The sequence below is a fragment of the Melospiza melodia genome, chromosome 18 (assembly GCF_035770615.1).
Source record: "Melospiza melodia melodia isolate bMelMel2 chromosome 18, bMelMel2.pri, whole genome shotgun sequence".
NCBI lineage: Eukaryota > Metazoa > Chordata > Aves > Passeriformes > Passerellidae > Melospiza > Melospiza melodia.
Window position 1 is genome coordinate 8,762,831 of NC_086211.1, and position 15,551 is coordinate 8,778,381.

A 15,551-nucleotide genomic window follows, 5' to 3' on the forward strand; every position below is an offset into this window, starting at 1 on the left:
AGTTTAATCTGGTATGCAAGTGTTTAACAAATGCACCCCTGCCAAGAGATTTCTGTAGAAAGCAGAGGAAGTGGTTTCCATATAAAAGTCACTTCAAAGGAGGAGACTGAGATAAAGCAGAGTATTTTGCTTTGTGTATCAGCTCTGTCTTCTCTTTCTGCACTCATAATTAGTGACTCAGATCTCAACTAGTTTATTTTTCCACAATAATTCTGAAGGTGGCCAAACCTACAGACTTTTAAATGCAGCAGATTTGTTTTGTTCTTAAAAGTAATTTTATTTCCAGGTCATTTTTTCTCTGTTAGCTCTGTGCAGCACTGATGTCTAGGAAAGAACAAACTGCAGCAGCAGCTTTTCCACGTTCAGGTGTCTGGGGGCACCCTCTCCTCGTAATTCTCTGATGTCTGAGAAGGCAGAACCCAACACTGCTCTTCCTCAGAGAATATGTAACAGGGTCTCCCCATCTCATACCCAGACTCACCAGAGCACTCACCTTTGAGTGCTCCACTGTTTTATTGGGCTAAATCTGACACCAACAGATTTGGATGCTGTTGGGTACATGACACAGAGTGCAGGCTAAGGAATATACATGCTTTGCCAGGAAAGCAGGCTAAGAAGTGCATTTATTTGCAAGTCTCTTCCCTCCTCACACTTTCTTGGAAATCTAGAATCCCTCTGGCAATACCCACAAACAGCTGAACAACTCTGCAGACGTGTCGCACCTTGACCACCACGTAGCCTTCCTTCTTGTCCATCTCCCCCAGCAATGCAGACAGCAGTGAGGACTTTCCACAGCCAACTTGACCAACAACAGCCACCAAGGAGCCTTCAGGAACAGTGAAATTGATGCTGAAATAAAGTGCACACAGTTCAGCCTTGCTTGCTGGCACTCCCCAGTAGTTACACAGTCAGTTCAACAGCCCATCTACAGCACAAACCATCAGGTGCAATGTGAACACCCTCTGCAAACACTGACTCAGCACTGAACCTGTAACTGCCTAAAACCCAAACCTCTCACTCAGAAAGCACCAAGCACTCCTCAAGCTTAGAATACAGAACATATTATGTAATTAGTCTAAAGGGCAAGAAAATAGAAAGAAAGCACTGTGACCCAATCTCACCAGAATTTCTCTCAAGTGTTCTATGAACACAAATGTAAATACAGCAAAGTTTTGTCCCAAAGAATTTGCCATTTAGGGCCCAAGTGAAAGCAGTCAAAGTTAAGGAAGGGAGCAGGGCCAGGGCAGACACAGCCTGTGGCTGTATCACTGTTTGCTTTCTGCAGCCCGGGATCAGGGACAGCAGAGTGCAGTGAGAATCAGCTGTGAAATGGAGCCTGAGGACACAAACAGGAGGGAGCAGAGCTGGCTGAGAGGGGCTGAGCTGGCTGCACCCTCTAGATGGAGCTCAGCCCATCTGCAGCAACAGCCACAGCTGAAATCCCCTGCAGCTCCCTCTGCCCTGATCCCTACCTCTCCTGCAACCTCCCCTCATGCATTACATAAATGCAATAAACTATAAATCCCTCCAGTTCATAAAGCCCCAATTTAAACACAGAACTGATGTTATTTGTTCTCTTTCTTTACGGCAACAAATTCTTCTCTATATGTACTTTATAATTCAAGTATAGATCATCTGTGGTGCAGCAGGATTATGGAATGGAATAAAGAGCACCAATCTTTACCTGTTCAGCAAAGGAGGATCAGTTTTGGCCCAGCTAAATGTTGCATTCCTCACAACAATGCATCTTTCAGCTGCAAAGAGAAAACTCATACTCATAAAAGTACCAATACAAGCAGCTACACTGTGTGCTCACAATCCAAAGTCAATCCAAACACACATGGGCAGAGGTATAAAGTTACTTTTTCAGAAGAACAACAACACACTGCTTGTCAAAAACTTGTGTTCTGCTTTTACTGAATTTGGCAAGACAGCAGAGGTCCCCAGGTTACCCTTTGAGGAATCAGGAGGTACATGAATATCAGCTACACACACAGATACCAACTAATTCAGCTGCATCTCCAGCCCTGCCAAATCAGTTGTGGAGGGGAAAGAAACTATCTGAGAAGGAAGAAGAACCTGTACATAATTTTCATTTTACAAACTCTCTTCTCTGTTTTCTGTCTCAAATTTATCAGCACAACCCACCAAAAATGCAGTAAATTTGTTTTAGCAAGCAAAAGAAACCACCCAAAACCTGCACACACTGATTTGCACAGAAACTCACCCTGTTTGATGGGACCCCTGACTATGCTGTCTGGATCCAACTCCTCATGGGACAGGAACACCCTGAGGCGCTTCAGGGAGACACTGGCCTGCGTGGAAAAGGATGCAAAACTCTTTATACTCTGCTCATTACCTTTATGTGCTCACTGTTTTGTGCCACATACACATTATACCATTATTATGCACCCCCATCCCTCCTTAAATCCACTGCACAGTTGCTTGGACAGCCAAACTTTCACTGCCCAACCCACAAGAAATGTGGGTGATGGAAGGAACAACTTTCCACCATAACTGGGATTATTTCACCAGCACAGCACTTCACACACAGGAACTGCCAAGGTCCCTTCCAGAGGTGCCCACATTTCCCCTGTGCTCATTCTCCAAGCAGGGGGATGTTATCTTTCCACCCAGGGCCTCCTCCTGCACACAGAACACCTGTAATGACTGAAATCTTACTTCTACTATGTTGCTGATGACCATAGGGAGCATGTTCAGTGGGAACCTGAGGATGTTGAATAATGCCAGGGAAACAAAGGCCTTCTGAGCATCCAAGATGTTGTTCTTGTCTATGGTGACATACACAGCAAACGTGGACAGGGCCACCTGAAACCAAGGACAAAGGCCACAGTGAGGGTCGTGTCTTAAAGCCACCAGGTCAGGACCACAGTGTGACAACTGCAATCTAACCGAAAATCAAAGAAAGAGCAATGTTCTGATAACTTTTTGCTCCTGACAACACTTTTTGCAAAACAAACATATGATTAAAGTCTGCTGTCGTAAGAAGTTGATGGCTCCTCTTTAAAAAGAGCCAAGTGCTCACTTTCCTCGCACTGCAGAAGTGAAATCACAAACATCCCAGGCTATTTGAGGTCACACAGCAGCAGAAGGGAAGTAGAGAAATTATCTTTTTTCCTGATCTCTTTCAGTTTTAAGACACTCCTCAAAGTATCAGATATTGGATCAGTAACATATATTGACAGGAAGGTTAGAAGCACCACACTACTAACCTGTTTTATAGTTTGTATAGACTACCACAACCCTAGATTTCCAAATACAGCCCATTTTATCATGGACAAGAAACTTGCAATGTTATTGCATTACAAAGATGAAGCCTTTTCTGTTGTGAACTGTTTCAGTTTCATACTGAACAAGGAAATTACACTGAACCACTGTTATCATGAACCATAAGCTATAAAAATAACTCAAAAAATCCATACACTTATTTTTTAAAATGTATTGAATATATTACAGTAAAATAAAGCAAACTAAGTAAAATCAGATGTTTGTTTTCACAACTATTCCCTTCATAGTTTTATCTTCCACGACAATACCCTCACACCTCAGGATATCACAAGATCCAGCTGTTTTTTTCCCCACAGACTGCCAATTAAAACAAGAAATCAAAGTAGATAAACTTCTGGCATCCTCCCTCCTGAAAGACTTGAAATAATGAGCTCTCTGCCTAAGTAACAGTGTCATCTAAGCACAGCATCCACTGAAGACATCAGAGTTTCTGTTAACAAATCTGGCTGCTGTGAAGACATGGATTGTTCTGGGTGCAGCAGCTGACTCAGCTGTGCCTTGTACAGTAGCTTGTTTGTACAGCCCTTAGTTTGGATAACTCTGTCCCAGGGAGAAAGCCCTCCCATGGAGATCAAAAACAAGACAGGGCCAAAGAATAACCTCCCAAGCAGCATGTCTGCACTCTTGTGTCAGCAGCAATGAGTCTGAAATTCATCCTCAGCAGCACACAGGGCAGCAGGGGAAGCACGGCAAAACCAGCAGTGCCTAACTCTGTTACTAAACAATGACTAAAAACCCTGGCCTTGGAAATGGGAAGAAGTAGAGGAAATAAAAGTTTTCAAAGTCTAAAGTGTTTCCAAACAGGCAATAATTTTTTTTTAGCACAACATACAAAAAAACCCCCAAAAATCCAAGCAACAAGATGCTGAAGAGCAGCCCTGCCCTCCGGGTTGTGCCCCTGCAGAGCCAATGCCACACACCCACCCCTGTGTGTATTGGGACATCACACCAGTCTGCCCCCCCAGGCTCCACCATCAGCACTGGGGAGTCCACCTGCAGGGTTTTATTTAGAAATTTCATTTAATAATGTATTCATATTCAGATAATCCCAGACTTCTTTTAGAAAAGCATTCACTCAAGAATGCGGCTGACGCTTCTCTGCCTTTCATCACGCCCCGAGCATAATGTAAACACTAAAAATGTTTGCAGGGAAGGAATCTGAGACTGGAAAGTACACTTAAACACCTCCAACTGGAACAGCACATATTTTATCCTAATGTAGTCATGGCTTTTAATTGTTCCTGCAGACAAGAGCAATGGCCCCTCATTCTAATAGGGCCTGAAGCCATTTTGATGTGATCTCACTCTTCTCTCCCTTGCATTAGCTGAAATGTAAGCTAACCACAAACGCAGGAGGGATGTTTGGCATATCACGGATTTTTTTTTTTTTTTAAGTAAGAATTTGAAGCCATCTCAGGCCACACAATGGTTTTTCCTTTTGCACATGGTTCTTACAGAGATGCTGGGAGAATCCCAGCCAGAGGCACTCCTGGAGCCCAACACCCCATTCAGCCAGGAGCTCTTATGGAAGGACCTGCTGCTGCTCAGAAACACACTGAAATAAGGGATTTTTTTATTCTCCTAAATCTGACCATATATTTCATCTTAGATGCCTCAAGTACTCTACTAAAAATAGGAGGGGATGCAGAGAAGGTTTTTATTTCCAATACTTGGACATTAACTTCTAGAACACATCCAACCTGGCTGTTAGTGAGTTTCAAAGAAAAAAGTAGTGCCTTTCCACAGAGAAATGGACCCCTAAGTGTTCAAGGACCCCCCATTCTGGAGGGCATTTTGGCTCAACTCATTAAAAAAACAAAATCAAAAGTAGCCCTCAAGTGCTGCCTTGGAAAGCACAATCCCAAAAAGGAGAGAAGACTTCCAGATTTGTTTCACTTACCAAAAACGGAGCACAAACCCAAGTGAAGGTTGCCATTGCAGCAAGGTAAGCAGATTTTTTTAGGACTTTGAGTTCTTTCTGTCTGATCTCTAATACCTTCTCTTTAAAGGCTAATTCCCAAGCATAAAGTTTCAGAACTTTAATCCCATTGAGAATTTCATTCATCAGCTTAATTCTGTTGTCTTTGCTCTTCATTTGAGCCACCTAAAAACAACATTGCAAAAAATAATTAACAGAGCACAATACTTGGCAGAACCTCAAAGTTCTGAGCTTTCTATTTTGCAATGGCAAATTTACCTCATTATCATCAAAAGCTTACTTGCTTCCCAAGCAGGAAATCTGAGATACTATCTGAACAAACAAATATGCAGAATTAACAAGATGTTTTAAACCAATTAAAAGAATGCTTCATGTAACTACAAATCCAAAGCAAGATCAAAACAAGTGTGGCACTGGTTTAAGTGTGATTAACCCTGCAACAGGGAGCCCTGGGACTCAGGTACAATATGCAGTTTAAAAATAAACCAGTGTAAGATGTGCAGCTCGCTTCTAACCTTAGACCAAACTTAATTTTGCTTTATTTTCAGCACTATCAATGGCTTTTTTCTTTTTCATCTCTCCAGGAAACAAAGAAAAAACAGAACACGTCACACATCCTGGAAACATGAATATTTCATTTATAGCCATTAGGTTCATTAGGCAGACAGCAGTTTACTTTTGCACTTTAGTTTTAAGGCAAGTTAAAAAATGAACTAATTGCTAATAATTCAATCAATGGACATCCCATGAAGCTGTCTGAAGTGCTACCTTGGTCTTCACTACTGCAGGTCTTTAGACTATTACATACAGATAAGCTGTAAGGCTGAAAACTACACGAGTTTGTTTATTCTGAATACACAACCCCTCTGACCTTTCTTTCCCTTTCATTTTCAAGGGCTAGTTAGAGGGATGGAAAAAAAAATAAGGAAAACCCTCCAGGAACAAGTCAAAGAATAGACTTAAATATTAAATTAAATATTAAATAGTGCTTAAAAGCACTCTATAGAGATGCTAACCTGATAGGTTTTTGTCTTCATTGCCATCACAGCATTTATTGGAACCAGAAGGATCATGACAGCCACACCTGCCAGTACTGAAGGACCTAAATTCTGAAAAGTACATCATTGTAAGCATTTATTCAAACTAATTTTTTAAATATTGGCTCAAATCACTGCATACATTACAGAAAATCATTCTGAATTAGGCTTTCAGCTTGGGAGAAGAAGTGAAGGATCACGTGGAGGCTCAGGTTAATATCTATATACTTTGACTCTTGAAAGAAACATATATTTATATATATATATAGCCCTCATGTAGGAGTACATATAGATCAATCTCTCCAAATGTATCTCTACACACACATAAATATGTTTTAACACTTAGCACTTTTTGCTGATTTGTCTGACTTCTGAAGAGTCAGCCCAGTGCTGTGTGAACCAGAAACAGCAACATCTCAAATCTTACTCTGAGCATAAGAGCCAAGACCACTTTTACTTAAATCAAGGGACAAGTGAGATCCTCCAAGTGCTGCAGTCCCCCAGAGATAATAGTTCCCCTCTGCATCCTCCCCATATGAACTCAGAAGTGCAAATTCAGAACCTCCTGACAGCAGCGACAAAAGCAGCTCTGAATGGCTTCTTAATAAACAGCATTTTCTCCTCACTGCTGCACACAAAGGTCTGAACAACAGGTGTGTGTGGGCACAGAATCAGGGAAGCAGCACAGTGCCAAAGCCAACACAAGGAACAACACACAGTGCTCACCCTCCACAGCAGGTACAGCGCCAGTATCACCTGCAGAGGGGCAGACCAGATCATGTTGATGTAGGTAGCCAAGTCCATGAATCTCTGAGCATCCACAGACATCAGATTCACTATCTCACCCACAGTAGAAGTCTTCCTAGCAGAATTTGTGATAACAAGAGCCTACATGAAGGTAAAAAAACAAAAAGCAATTAAAACAACATGAGGACAGACTTAGTCATTTGTATTTTCTCCACAGAAGTCAAGTGCTTCACACAACTGCATCTTTTAAATCACAAGCAATCATTTTCCTCCTGCAAAATACAAGTATTACAGTTTGAATCAATCAGCTGGGTTTAAGCTAATATAGAATTAAAGTCAATAAGCAAACTTCGGAGTATGGGCTGGTGGTTTTATTGCTTGGGGGTATTGTTTACTTGGTTTGTTACTTATTTTTGTTTTAGACTAAGTAGAATCTCCACTTCTTGTGACACATTTTCCTCACACACATCTATCAGTTCACAGCTTTCTAAAATGTTCCAGCTTATTCTAAGATGGTACTGCTGGTAAATCCCAAAGGAAGCTGTAAATGTGGATGCATCTTTAATTTTTGCACCAACTGAATCACTGCACACCCCAAGTCTAAATGAGGAAAGTTTTCTTACTTGGCAGTGAGAAGAAGAATGTTAAGCAGTGAATTAGAAAACTGCCCTGGCTTAAAAGCTTTTATTTATAAATTAGACATGCTCTTATTTCTATTAAGAGTTAGGAATCAGCATACCAGAGTCTCCTATCTTATTACTCAGACTGGCATTACTCAGAGATGCATTCTCACAGTCACAGATATTGCGTATTTGTAGTCACAGTATTGTTACATATTTAAAGAAATACCTACCTTTCTATAAATTACACCAACAATGGCTGTTTTGAGCCTCATTCCAGTTACAAAGCAAATATGAAAATACTGGTGAAGGATCAGTGTCTGAAGACAGGCACAGACAAACAGCAGTACTGTATAAAAGTAGCCCTGCCAGTTTGGGGCAGCCTTGTTGTTTACAAAGTTGAGCAGCAATCTGTGGAGAGAGAAATGAGTTCTCTTGACAGATGGAAAACAAAACCAAATGTCATGGTTGCAGCCTTGGGTTATCCCAAACATTGCACAGGTCATGCAAGCACCTGAAGTACCAAACTTAGACAAAACACTTCAGCAAACTTCTTAGAAACTGGAGATCCCTTGGTATGAGCATAGATCAATCCCTCCTCAAGGTACCAGTGTGAAACCTCAATATCACATAGCTCACATGTACAGCATTCTCTTGGGCTACACTGAGAAGCCTCATAGCCCCTGCAGCTGAAACACAACCACCTGCAGCTCCTTTACTTCTCAGCTCAAAGCAACACAACCCTCCCAGCTCCTCAGCTCTCTGTGGAACCACACACTCTCATGTGTAGGCACAGAATAATTACAGGTTAGCACTGAGCAAACTCTCCTGCTACAGCTGATTGTGTTCCTGCTCTGCCTTCCCAGTGCTGAAAAGGAAAAGAAGTTCAACTTTTATTGCATGATGTTGTTATTTGAAAACCAATGGACTGAAATCATGTTTGCTCCCTTTTATGACATCTCTTCCTCATTGTATCAGCGGAAGGCAAAGCAGTTTGGGGAGTGAAATACCAGCATGTTTTAAATCCTATTTATATACTTTTAATACAATAAAAAATATAAGGTCTTACTTCAGAATTTCCGGGCCTGCAAACATCAAGAGATCATGTGCAGCTTTAAAAAGGAAGCTCATGAGAAAATACGGTCCAAAGGTTTTATATAACACCTTGAATAAAGATGCTTCAGGGCTCTTCTGAGATGGTTTTATAATCAAAGCTTCAACCTCTTCTGTCACATCACCATTTGAGTCCCCTGATTTTTGCTGCTTTTTGGGCGCATATAACATGTTTGGTGGTTGCCTGAAAAAAAATCAGGTAGAGAATGTAGCCTTTATTCAAGCATAAAGCCAAGTGGAAAAAGGTTCCCTGTACAAATGACATGTAAATGAGCTGCTTATTGTGATTCTTAACAGCTGAACTGAGTTTTACTGTCAAATGTATTTAATCATACAACAACTAAATTAACTGGCTGCTCAGAAACGGTTCTTTGCTTGGATAGGTAACATTCCTGGAAATCTCTCCCTTAAGCCTGCCCTGGGGAATGAGGAATAGAGCTGTAACTCATAAGATTAAAGAGCAGAGGACATTATTATCCCAGAACCCAGTGTGCTGAACTTTCATCAAAACCAACGCTTCACTGTCCCACCAGAGTTAACAAACTGAAGCCAGGTTAATGCCAAGACATCCCCAATGGACTGAACACACTCTTTTCTCACATCTGGCTTATGCTAAACAGCATGCTCTGAACTTCTGAGGACAAGCTGGATGTAAAACACACTGTGTGAGCAAGCACACCATTTCCCCTCAATGAAAAGGTGCTCCTATTTGCTGCAGCCAAGGATGATGAAAGTAGGATGGGGACCACAGGCATGCAGGCTTTCTAATTTTAGTCATCTGGCTGAGATGCTCAGACTCCCTATATAGTCAAAAGAAAGGAATAAGCTGCTCACTTTGACGCCCTGAACTACCCTCCCGAGGCTCTGCCAACTACAGAGGGAGCCCAAGCTCCTAAATCACACAGCAGAAGTTTGTGTGCAAACACTCCCTGCCCAGGGGAAAACCACACATCAAAAGTCACAGTAATGAGTTTTGGATCATGAAAGATGAAGGGAAAGTCGATGCAGCTCTTCATAAAGAAGAAATAAATGCCCCACTTGGTTCCAGCTCTCTGAGCACCAAAGGACAAACAGGGGCAGCCTTACAAAAGCAGGTTTGGTAACAAACAACTAACACCTCTAAGCAGAGGCTGAGTCACTTGAGCTCTTAAACCTCTGTGTCTTGGCAGAACTGAAAGCCAGGGTAACTGAACTTACCTCTTGGTCTTTGACCACTCTTTCGCCCAGTTTCTAGCCAAACCTGGCACTATTTCCTCTGATTTGTCCTCTTTATTTAATGACCACAAATCCTTGGCTTCCAAAGGGCTCCGATAACCTTGAATCATCAGCCTGCATGAGAAGGAATCAGCAATAGAAATTTAACAGCACCAGAAATATTTATGTATATATAGAGACAGATATATAGATACAGCTGCATCCAGCCCCAGAACAGAGCCAGCTCTCCACAAAGATGCAAGGAAGCATTAGTGCCTGCAGCAACACAGGTCCAGATGCTAAAACATACATCCTCCTTTCTTTACTGGGAGAACTAGACACCAAAACAACTAAGGAGCCAGGATATGCCACTGAATTCAAATTCCAGGGAAAATAAAAGAAAGGATGAAGTGATCTCATTTGAAAATCAGCCAGGCAATTAATATTCCCATGCCTAGCAAGTTTCAAAATCTTTATTAGCCTTTAATTTCACAAAGCAACTTCTTTCATCTAGCTTTCTGTTGGAACTCTGGCCAAGTACCAGCCACAACTATACACCAATATTATTTTACATGCTTCTGTGATTTAACTCACAAATCATACAGCATAAGTAGAATTAAGTTAATGGGAAAAAAAGAGCCTATTGGACAAAAAGATGTAATAGTTTCCAATGCCTTAGTTTCTAAATACAGCAGACAATTTCTCCTTTCTTATACTTCCCAAGGATTTTTTAAATTATATTCCTTCAAACATATTAAATACAGACTGGCAAGATTTAAAATTACAAAGACCCTACAAAGGAAGTTAAAAAAGTATTAATCAAGCTTTTAAAAAATTTAAGCTATCTACAAAACAACCAACCATAATTATTGTTGCATGATTATTGCTAATTCAGCTCTGAAAGCAGGACCCCAAAGTGCCATCTGTCTTTAACTGATGATTTATGCAACAGCTTGATCTTACCCAGTGATCCACCAGAATGTGATTCTGGAGAGGAAAGAAGCACTGAACTCTGGGCATGGATTCTAAAGGAGAGAAAAAGAAATCAATCCACATACAAAATGACTGTAGGGCCAAAAGAAACAAGCAAAGCAGAAAAGATGTTATTGAAATTCCTTTTTTTTACAGTACTTTTTTTCACATGACTAAAACTTGCCATTCATGCTGCTGAGAGCAAACACAAGCCCAGCCTCAGGGCTGTCAGCAGGCTGCACCAGGGACACAGAACAGCAGTGCTCAATCAAGAGTGCTCCACATCAACAGCACAACAAACAGCTGGAGGAATTTCTGGTTTGGAAATATTTGGTAAAAGGGCATAAAGCAGAATTTAAAGCTAACTAACATGACTTCTTTGCTGGTTTTCCCAACAAAATGAAAGGTTAAAATTTGAGGTCTGCCCTATTTCCTGAAGACATTCTAAATTCCTAGAAATACTCAGGACAGAAAAACAACTGTGGTCTCAAAGCACCTTGTAATTATTCCAGCCATGATCAAAGAAAAGGTTTCCTCACACCCACAGTATCCTGTCATGTATATTTAACCCCTAAATGAGATGAAAAGAACCAAAAGATGAAGAGGATGCAAAGACTCAGCAATCTGCTCCCCCTCCCAGGCACACAGACACAGACTGCCACGGGCAGGCAGAGCACCCTGGCACCAGGACACTGCTGGGGAAGGTTCCTGTGGCACTCAGGAAGTGCCCATGGACCCTTTCCACAGTTACAAAGGCAGTATTTATTCCCTCCTCAGACATTTCACACCTTCCTTCATCAGTCAGTGCCACTGAACTGCCACCACACCAGAATCAGACCTTGTATAAAACTGGAATTTCATGCCATAAAGCTCATACATACAGCTAAGAACACAAGCCAAACAGATCATGTCTAGGTAAAATCAAATATCTACATCCAATGCACCCTCTAGCATTAGCTGCTCTTGTGTCTGAGCTGGTTAAATCTTTACATGACACAAGAGTGATAAAAACAGAAATCAAACACATCTGTCCAAGCTGAAAATCTTTCCAGGTCTAAATTCTTCCCTGTGTTCAAATGAAAGTGAATCCACATGCTACTGCCTGCTGAACATATCAGATAACCAGGAGCACAGCATTTCAAATCACCATTTCCCACTGACTGCCAGCAGCACTACTGAATATAAATACATAGAACTTATCCTTCAGGAATTCTATTCAGCAACAAGGGCAACTGTATTTTTGTGCTTTTTCTTACATACAGCCCCTCCCTTCCCCCAGTTTTGCATGTTAGGGGCTTGTTTTGCATCACCAAATAAAAAGCAGAATTTTAATTATTTATCATCTTGGAGACTATGGCCCTGTAGCTCAATACACAGAATATTGCACATATGATACTTGGCACCCTGTACAGACTCACTCACAGGATCATTTACTGTTTCAGAAAACAAAGGTGGTTGCTCTGGAAAACAACACAGGATGAGCTCTACTAATACCAGGACAAAGTAGATACAGAAGGTGGCATAACGAAATGGATCCTCCTGTAAAGGAAGGACATATTCCAGTTAGAAGGCTTGAGGAATTTGTTTTAATTAACATGTTATGATTAAACAGAAAACAGCTCCTTAGTGTAAGTTCTGAAACTAAGTGCTACACCACTCACCCCCCATGCAAATTAAAGTCAATGTCTATTTTGGTAAAGGGAAGGTAATGAGAGGGGAGAGGCTGTGAAAGACACATTTATTTTTATTCAGTCATTACCATTAAAATACAAGCATTATTTCTTATGTAAAAAGTTCGCTTTAACACGTGGTTTCTGCCAACACAGCCCCAGTCTGAAATAAGTGTATTCCTTACAGGGGCAAGACATTTATGCACTGGGTAGCAAGGAGTATTGAAAGCAAATTTTTTAATTCTCAGAATTGTAAAAATTACAGAGAGCAGAATTTACATTACATTTTGTTCTACTGAGTGCAAAATTCATAGGTTCTTTCAGTTTTTAAGACTGGGACTGATGCATACACACAAACCACAGAAATCAAAGCACAGGTATAGATGGGGACACACCCCCAGCAAAATCCCGTTCCCAGCAGCTAAAGACAAAAGCTGGGTGAAAGTTCTCAAAATTGCCAATGCAGCTTAAAGGTTTCAAGAAATAAAAATAACATTTTCAGGCAGCTCCACAATTAGTCTGATACTTGAGGTGGTGTTACTACAGGGGCAAACTGTCTTAAAAATATTTCACTTTGATTCTGTCCAAGCAGGTGAGACCACAGCAGCACTGAACAAAGTGTTTCAGGAAATCCACTGCTCAGTCAACAGGAAGGTGACAAGCACCCAGCCCGAGCAGCTTGATAGCAAAGATTACAGAGAATTTGAGAGCCCTAGAGCAGACACATCCGCTTTCCCCAAGAGCCAGCCCAACTCTCTTGGCAACTGCTGCTGCAGTTAAAATCACTCTGAATTTCGTGAGCATTTCAAAACAGAAGACATTAATTCCTGCTTCTCTTGCTGTTGCAACCCAAGGAAAGCAGGTACACTAAATGAATCATTAACTGATTTGACTGCTGTAATTGCCAAGCAACTGTTCTATCACTGCAGCATTGGGGATCATTTTCAACTGAATGAGGCTAAAAGTCACTTACCAAATTTAAGGCATGTTTTATTTTGGATATAAAAATCATTGTGGCACATAACAATGAGATGAACCAGAAAATTGTCAATACACCAGAAGACTGGACTCCTTTTATTCTTTCATATTGTATTAAAAATGTGGCCAGCAACTGTAGATAAATAAAATGAAAATATATTCACAAATTATGTTTTACAGTGGTATGCATATGTAAAAGGTACTGTGCTAAAATCTGCTTATTTAACATTTCTAACCCAGTATCTCCCAGACCTTCTAAATCCCTGAAATTTAAAGTATAATTAAAAAATACATTTAAATAGGAAATTCTCTGTATCAGTAAAGATAAGGAGTAGACAAAAAAGGAAAAAGGAATATGCATTAAATCGAAATAGACATTCACATATACAAAAGTACTGCCAACCTTTACTTCTTTACTTTTCTGGTTCTATATCACAAATCAACATGGAATTAAGGCATTTCCTGACTAGCTCTTTTTAAAATAAATAGATTTTTTCCAGACAAGCCATAACACCACACAACACCAACCAAGTATTAGTCTATTTCTGTATTTTGTGTGTTTTCAGAGTCCTTTAGGAAGCTCTACATCTCACTTATCTACTGCAACAAGCATTTTCAATCAGCCTGACAAAAGCTTGACAGTTGCATTACTAAATGACCACAAACTACTTAACAGCTCTTGCATTTGTCAGTATGTTTGAGGGCTGTTTGGGGATTTTGTTGTTGTTGAGGTTGTGGGGTCCCCTTGAGCATCATGTTTAATCATTCCAACTCTGTAATAAACCTAAGGCAACTGACAGCAAACGAAGAGCAAGGCATCTGCCTTGAAATGCAGAGATATTGGTGTGAAAGCAGAAAACCCCAGCACATCCAGGTCAAAGGAGGCAGCTGGGGACACCTGCCACTTGTGGCTTTCAAGGCTTCTCACTGTGCCCTCAAGACTAACAAAGACAACACACTCAAGAATGTTATGTGATAGTTTGTAAGGAGATACTTCCACAATCTCCCCCAGATTCAGGGGTTTGTATTATCCAGGTTGAATCAGCTCTCTTGAGCTGATTCCTCTACCCAATGCCTGAGCCAAACTATTCAATGGATGCTATCTCAGGCCTACAAAAATAAGACAATTGAAACTGCCTTGTGTGCTGATGTGCATCACACTGAACACAGATAGATGAGAGTCTGATTTTTCTCTTTTTTTATTAAAAGAAAGCAGATATTTCAGAGTCAATACTTCACAGCTCAACTACAGAGTATGTCTGTAAATAAAGGCTGCAGCTCAAATGGTTACAGCACTGTGAACAGCACAGAGACTGTGTTATTGCTTACAGCTTTGCATGGCAGGGGCTGTGCAGGAGAACTTACCATTGTTATACCCAATAGTGTAGGGCTAACGAGAAAAAATGGAGCTCGAAAAATATTTTGACTTCTTTCCCAGAAAGAGTAGAAAAGGTCTGCCCAGCAGACTATCCACAGTATTAAGCCCAAAGCCTGCAATAAAAAAAGTGCCTTTAATACATCAGTTCACAAAGATAATGCAGCACAATATTTACATGAACACTAGATCTTCTGTATTAGCAGGAGTCATAATCAGATCATATCATTTGGGCAATTCTACCACATGCACCAAAAAAAAGCAATTTGGCTTTAATTATTGAATTCCTACTAGAAGAAAAAAGTTTACTGGTTTTTAATTGCATGTAATTCAGTCTATTATGAAGCAGAAAGCTGCTCTCCTGAATAATAGATTGCAGAGAAAAAAAACCTCTCCAATATACCATGTTATTACAGTCCTTCTTTAAACTTTGCACTTATTCTATAGGGAAGAAAAAAACCAAAACCATTAAGTACCTATTTGACAATAGAAGTGGAATGGAACACCTGCAGCAGCTCTAGAAATGTATGGTGTGTAACTTAAGAAGCTGACAGGATAATAAATTCTTTCTATGATAGAAATAAGGGCTTTGAGATT

The 15,551-nt window shown here is 40.6% G+C and overlaps 1 protein-coding gene across 3 annotated transcripts in view; it reads right to left on the bottom strand.

Annotated features, from left to right (window-relative positions):
- Window positions 1–15,551, bottom strand: part of LOC134426715 (multidrug resistance-associated protein 1) — a 46,046-nt gene that overhangs the window by 19,035 nt on the left and 11,460 nt on the right. For all 3 annotated transcript variants that reach the window (XM_063171943.1, XM_063171942.1, XM_063171944.1), the window contains exons 3-16: window positions 14,945–15,070; window positions 13,575–13,712; window positions 12,354–12,470; window positions 10,923–10,984; window positions 9,963–10,094; window positions 8,722–8,949; window positions 7,886–8,063; window positions 7,012–7,173; window positions 6,265–6,357; window positions 5,210–5,413; window positions 2,683–2,829; window positions 2,228–2,315; window positions 1,685–1,754; window positions 723–849 (exon numbers count right to left, since the gene is read on the bottom strand). In XM_063171943.1, coding sequence (XP_063028013.1) covers window positions 723–849; window positions 1,685–1,754; window positions 2,228–2,315; window positions 2,683–2,829; window positions 5,210–5,413; window positions 6,265–6,357; window positions 7,012–7,173; window positions 7,886–8,063; window positions 8,722–8,949; window positions 9,963–10,094; window positions 10,923–10,984; window positions 12,354–12,470; window positions 13,575–13,712; window positions 14,945–15,070 — 1,872 coding nt within the window. The remainder of the gene's footprint in view (window positions 1–722; window positions 850–1,684; window positions 1,755–2,227; window positions 2,316–2,682; window positions 2,830–5,209; window positions 5,414–6,264; window positions 6,358–7,011; window positions 7,174–7,885; window positions 8,064–8,721; window positions 8,950–9,962; window positions 10,095–10,922; window positions 10,985–12,353; window positions 12,471–13,574; window positions 13,713–14,944; window positions 15,071–15,551) is intronic.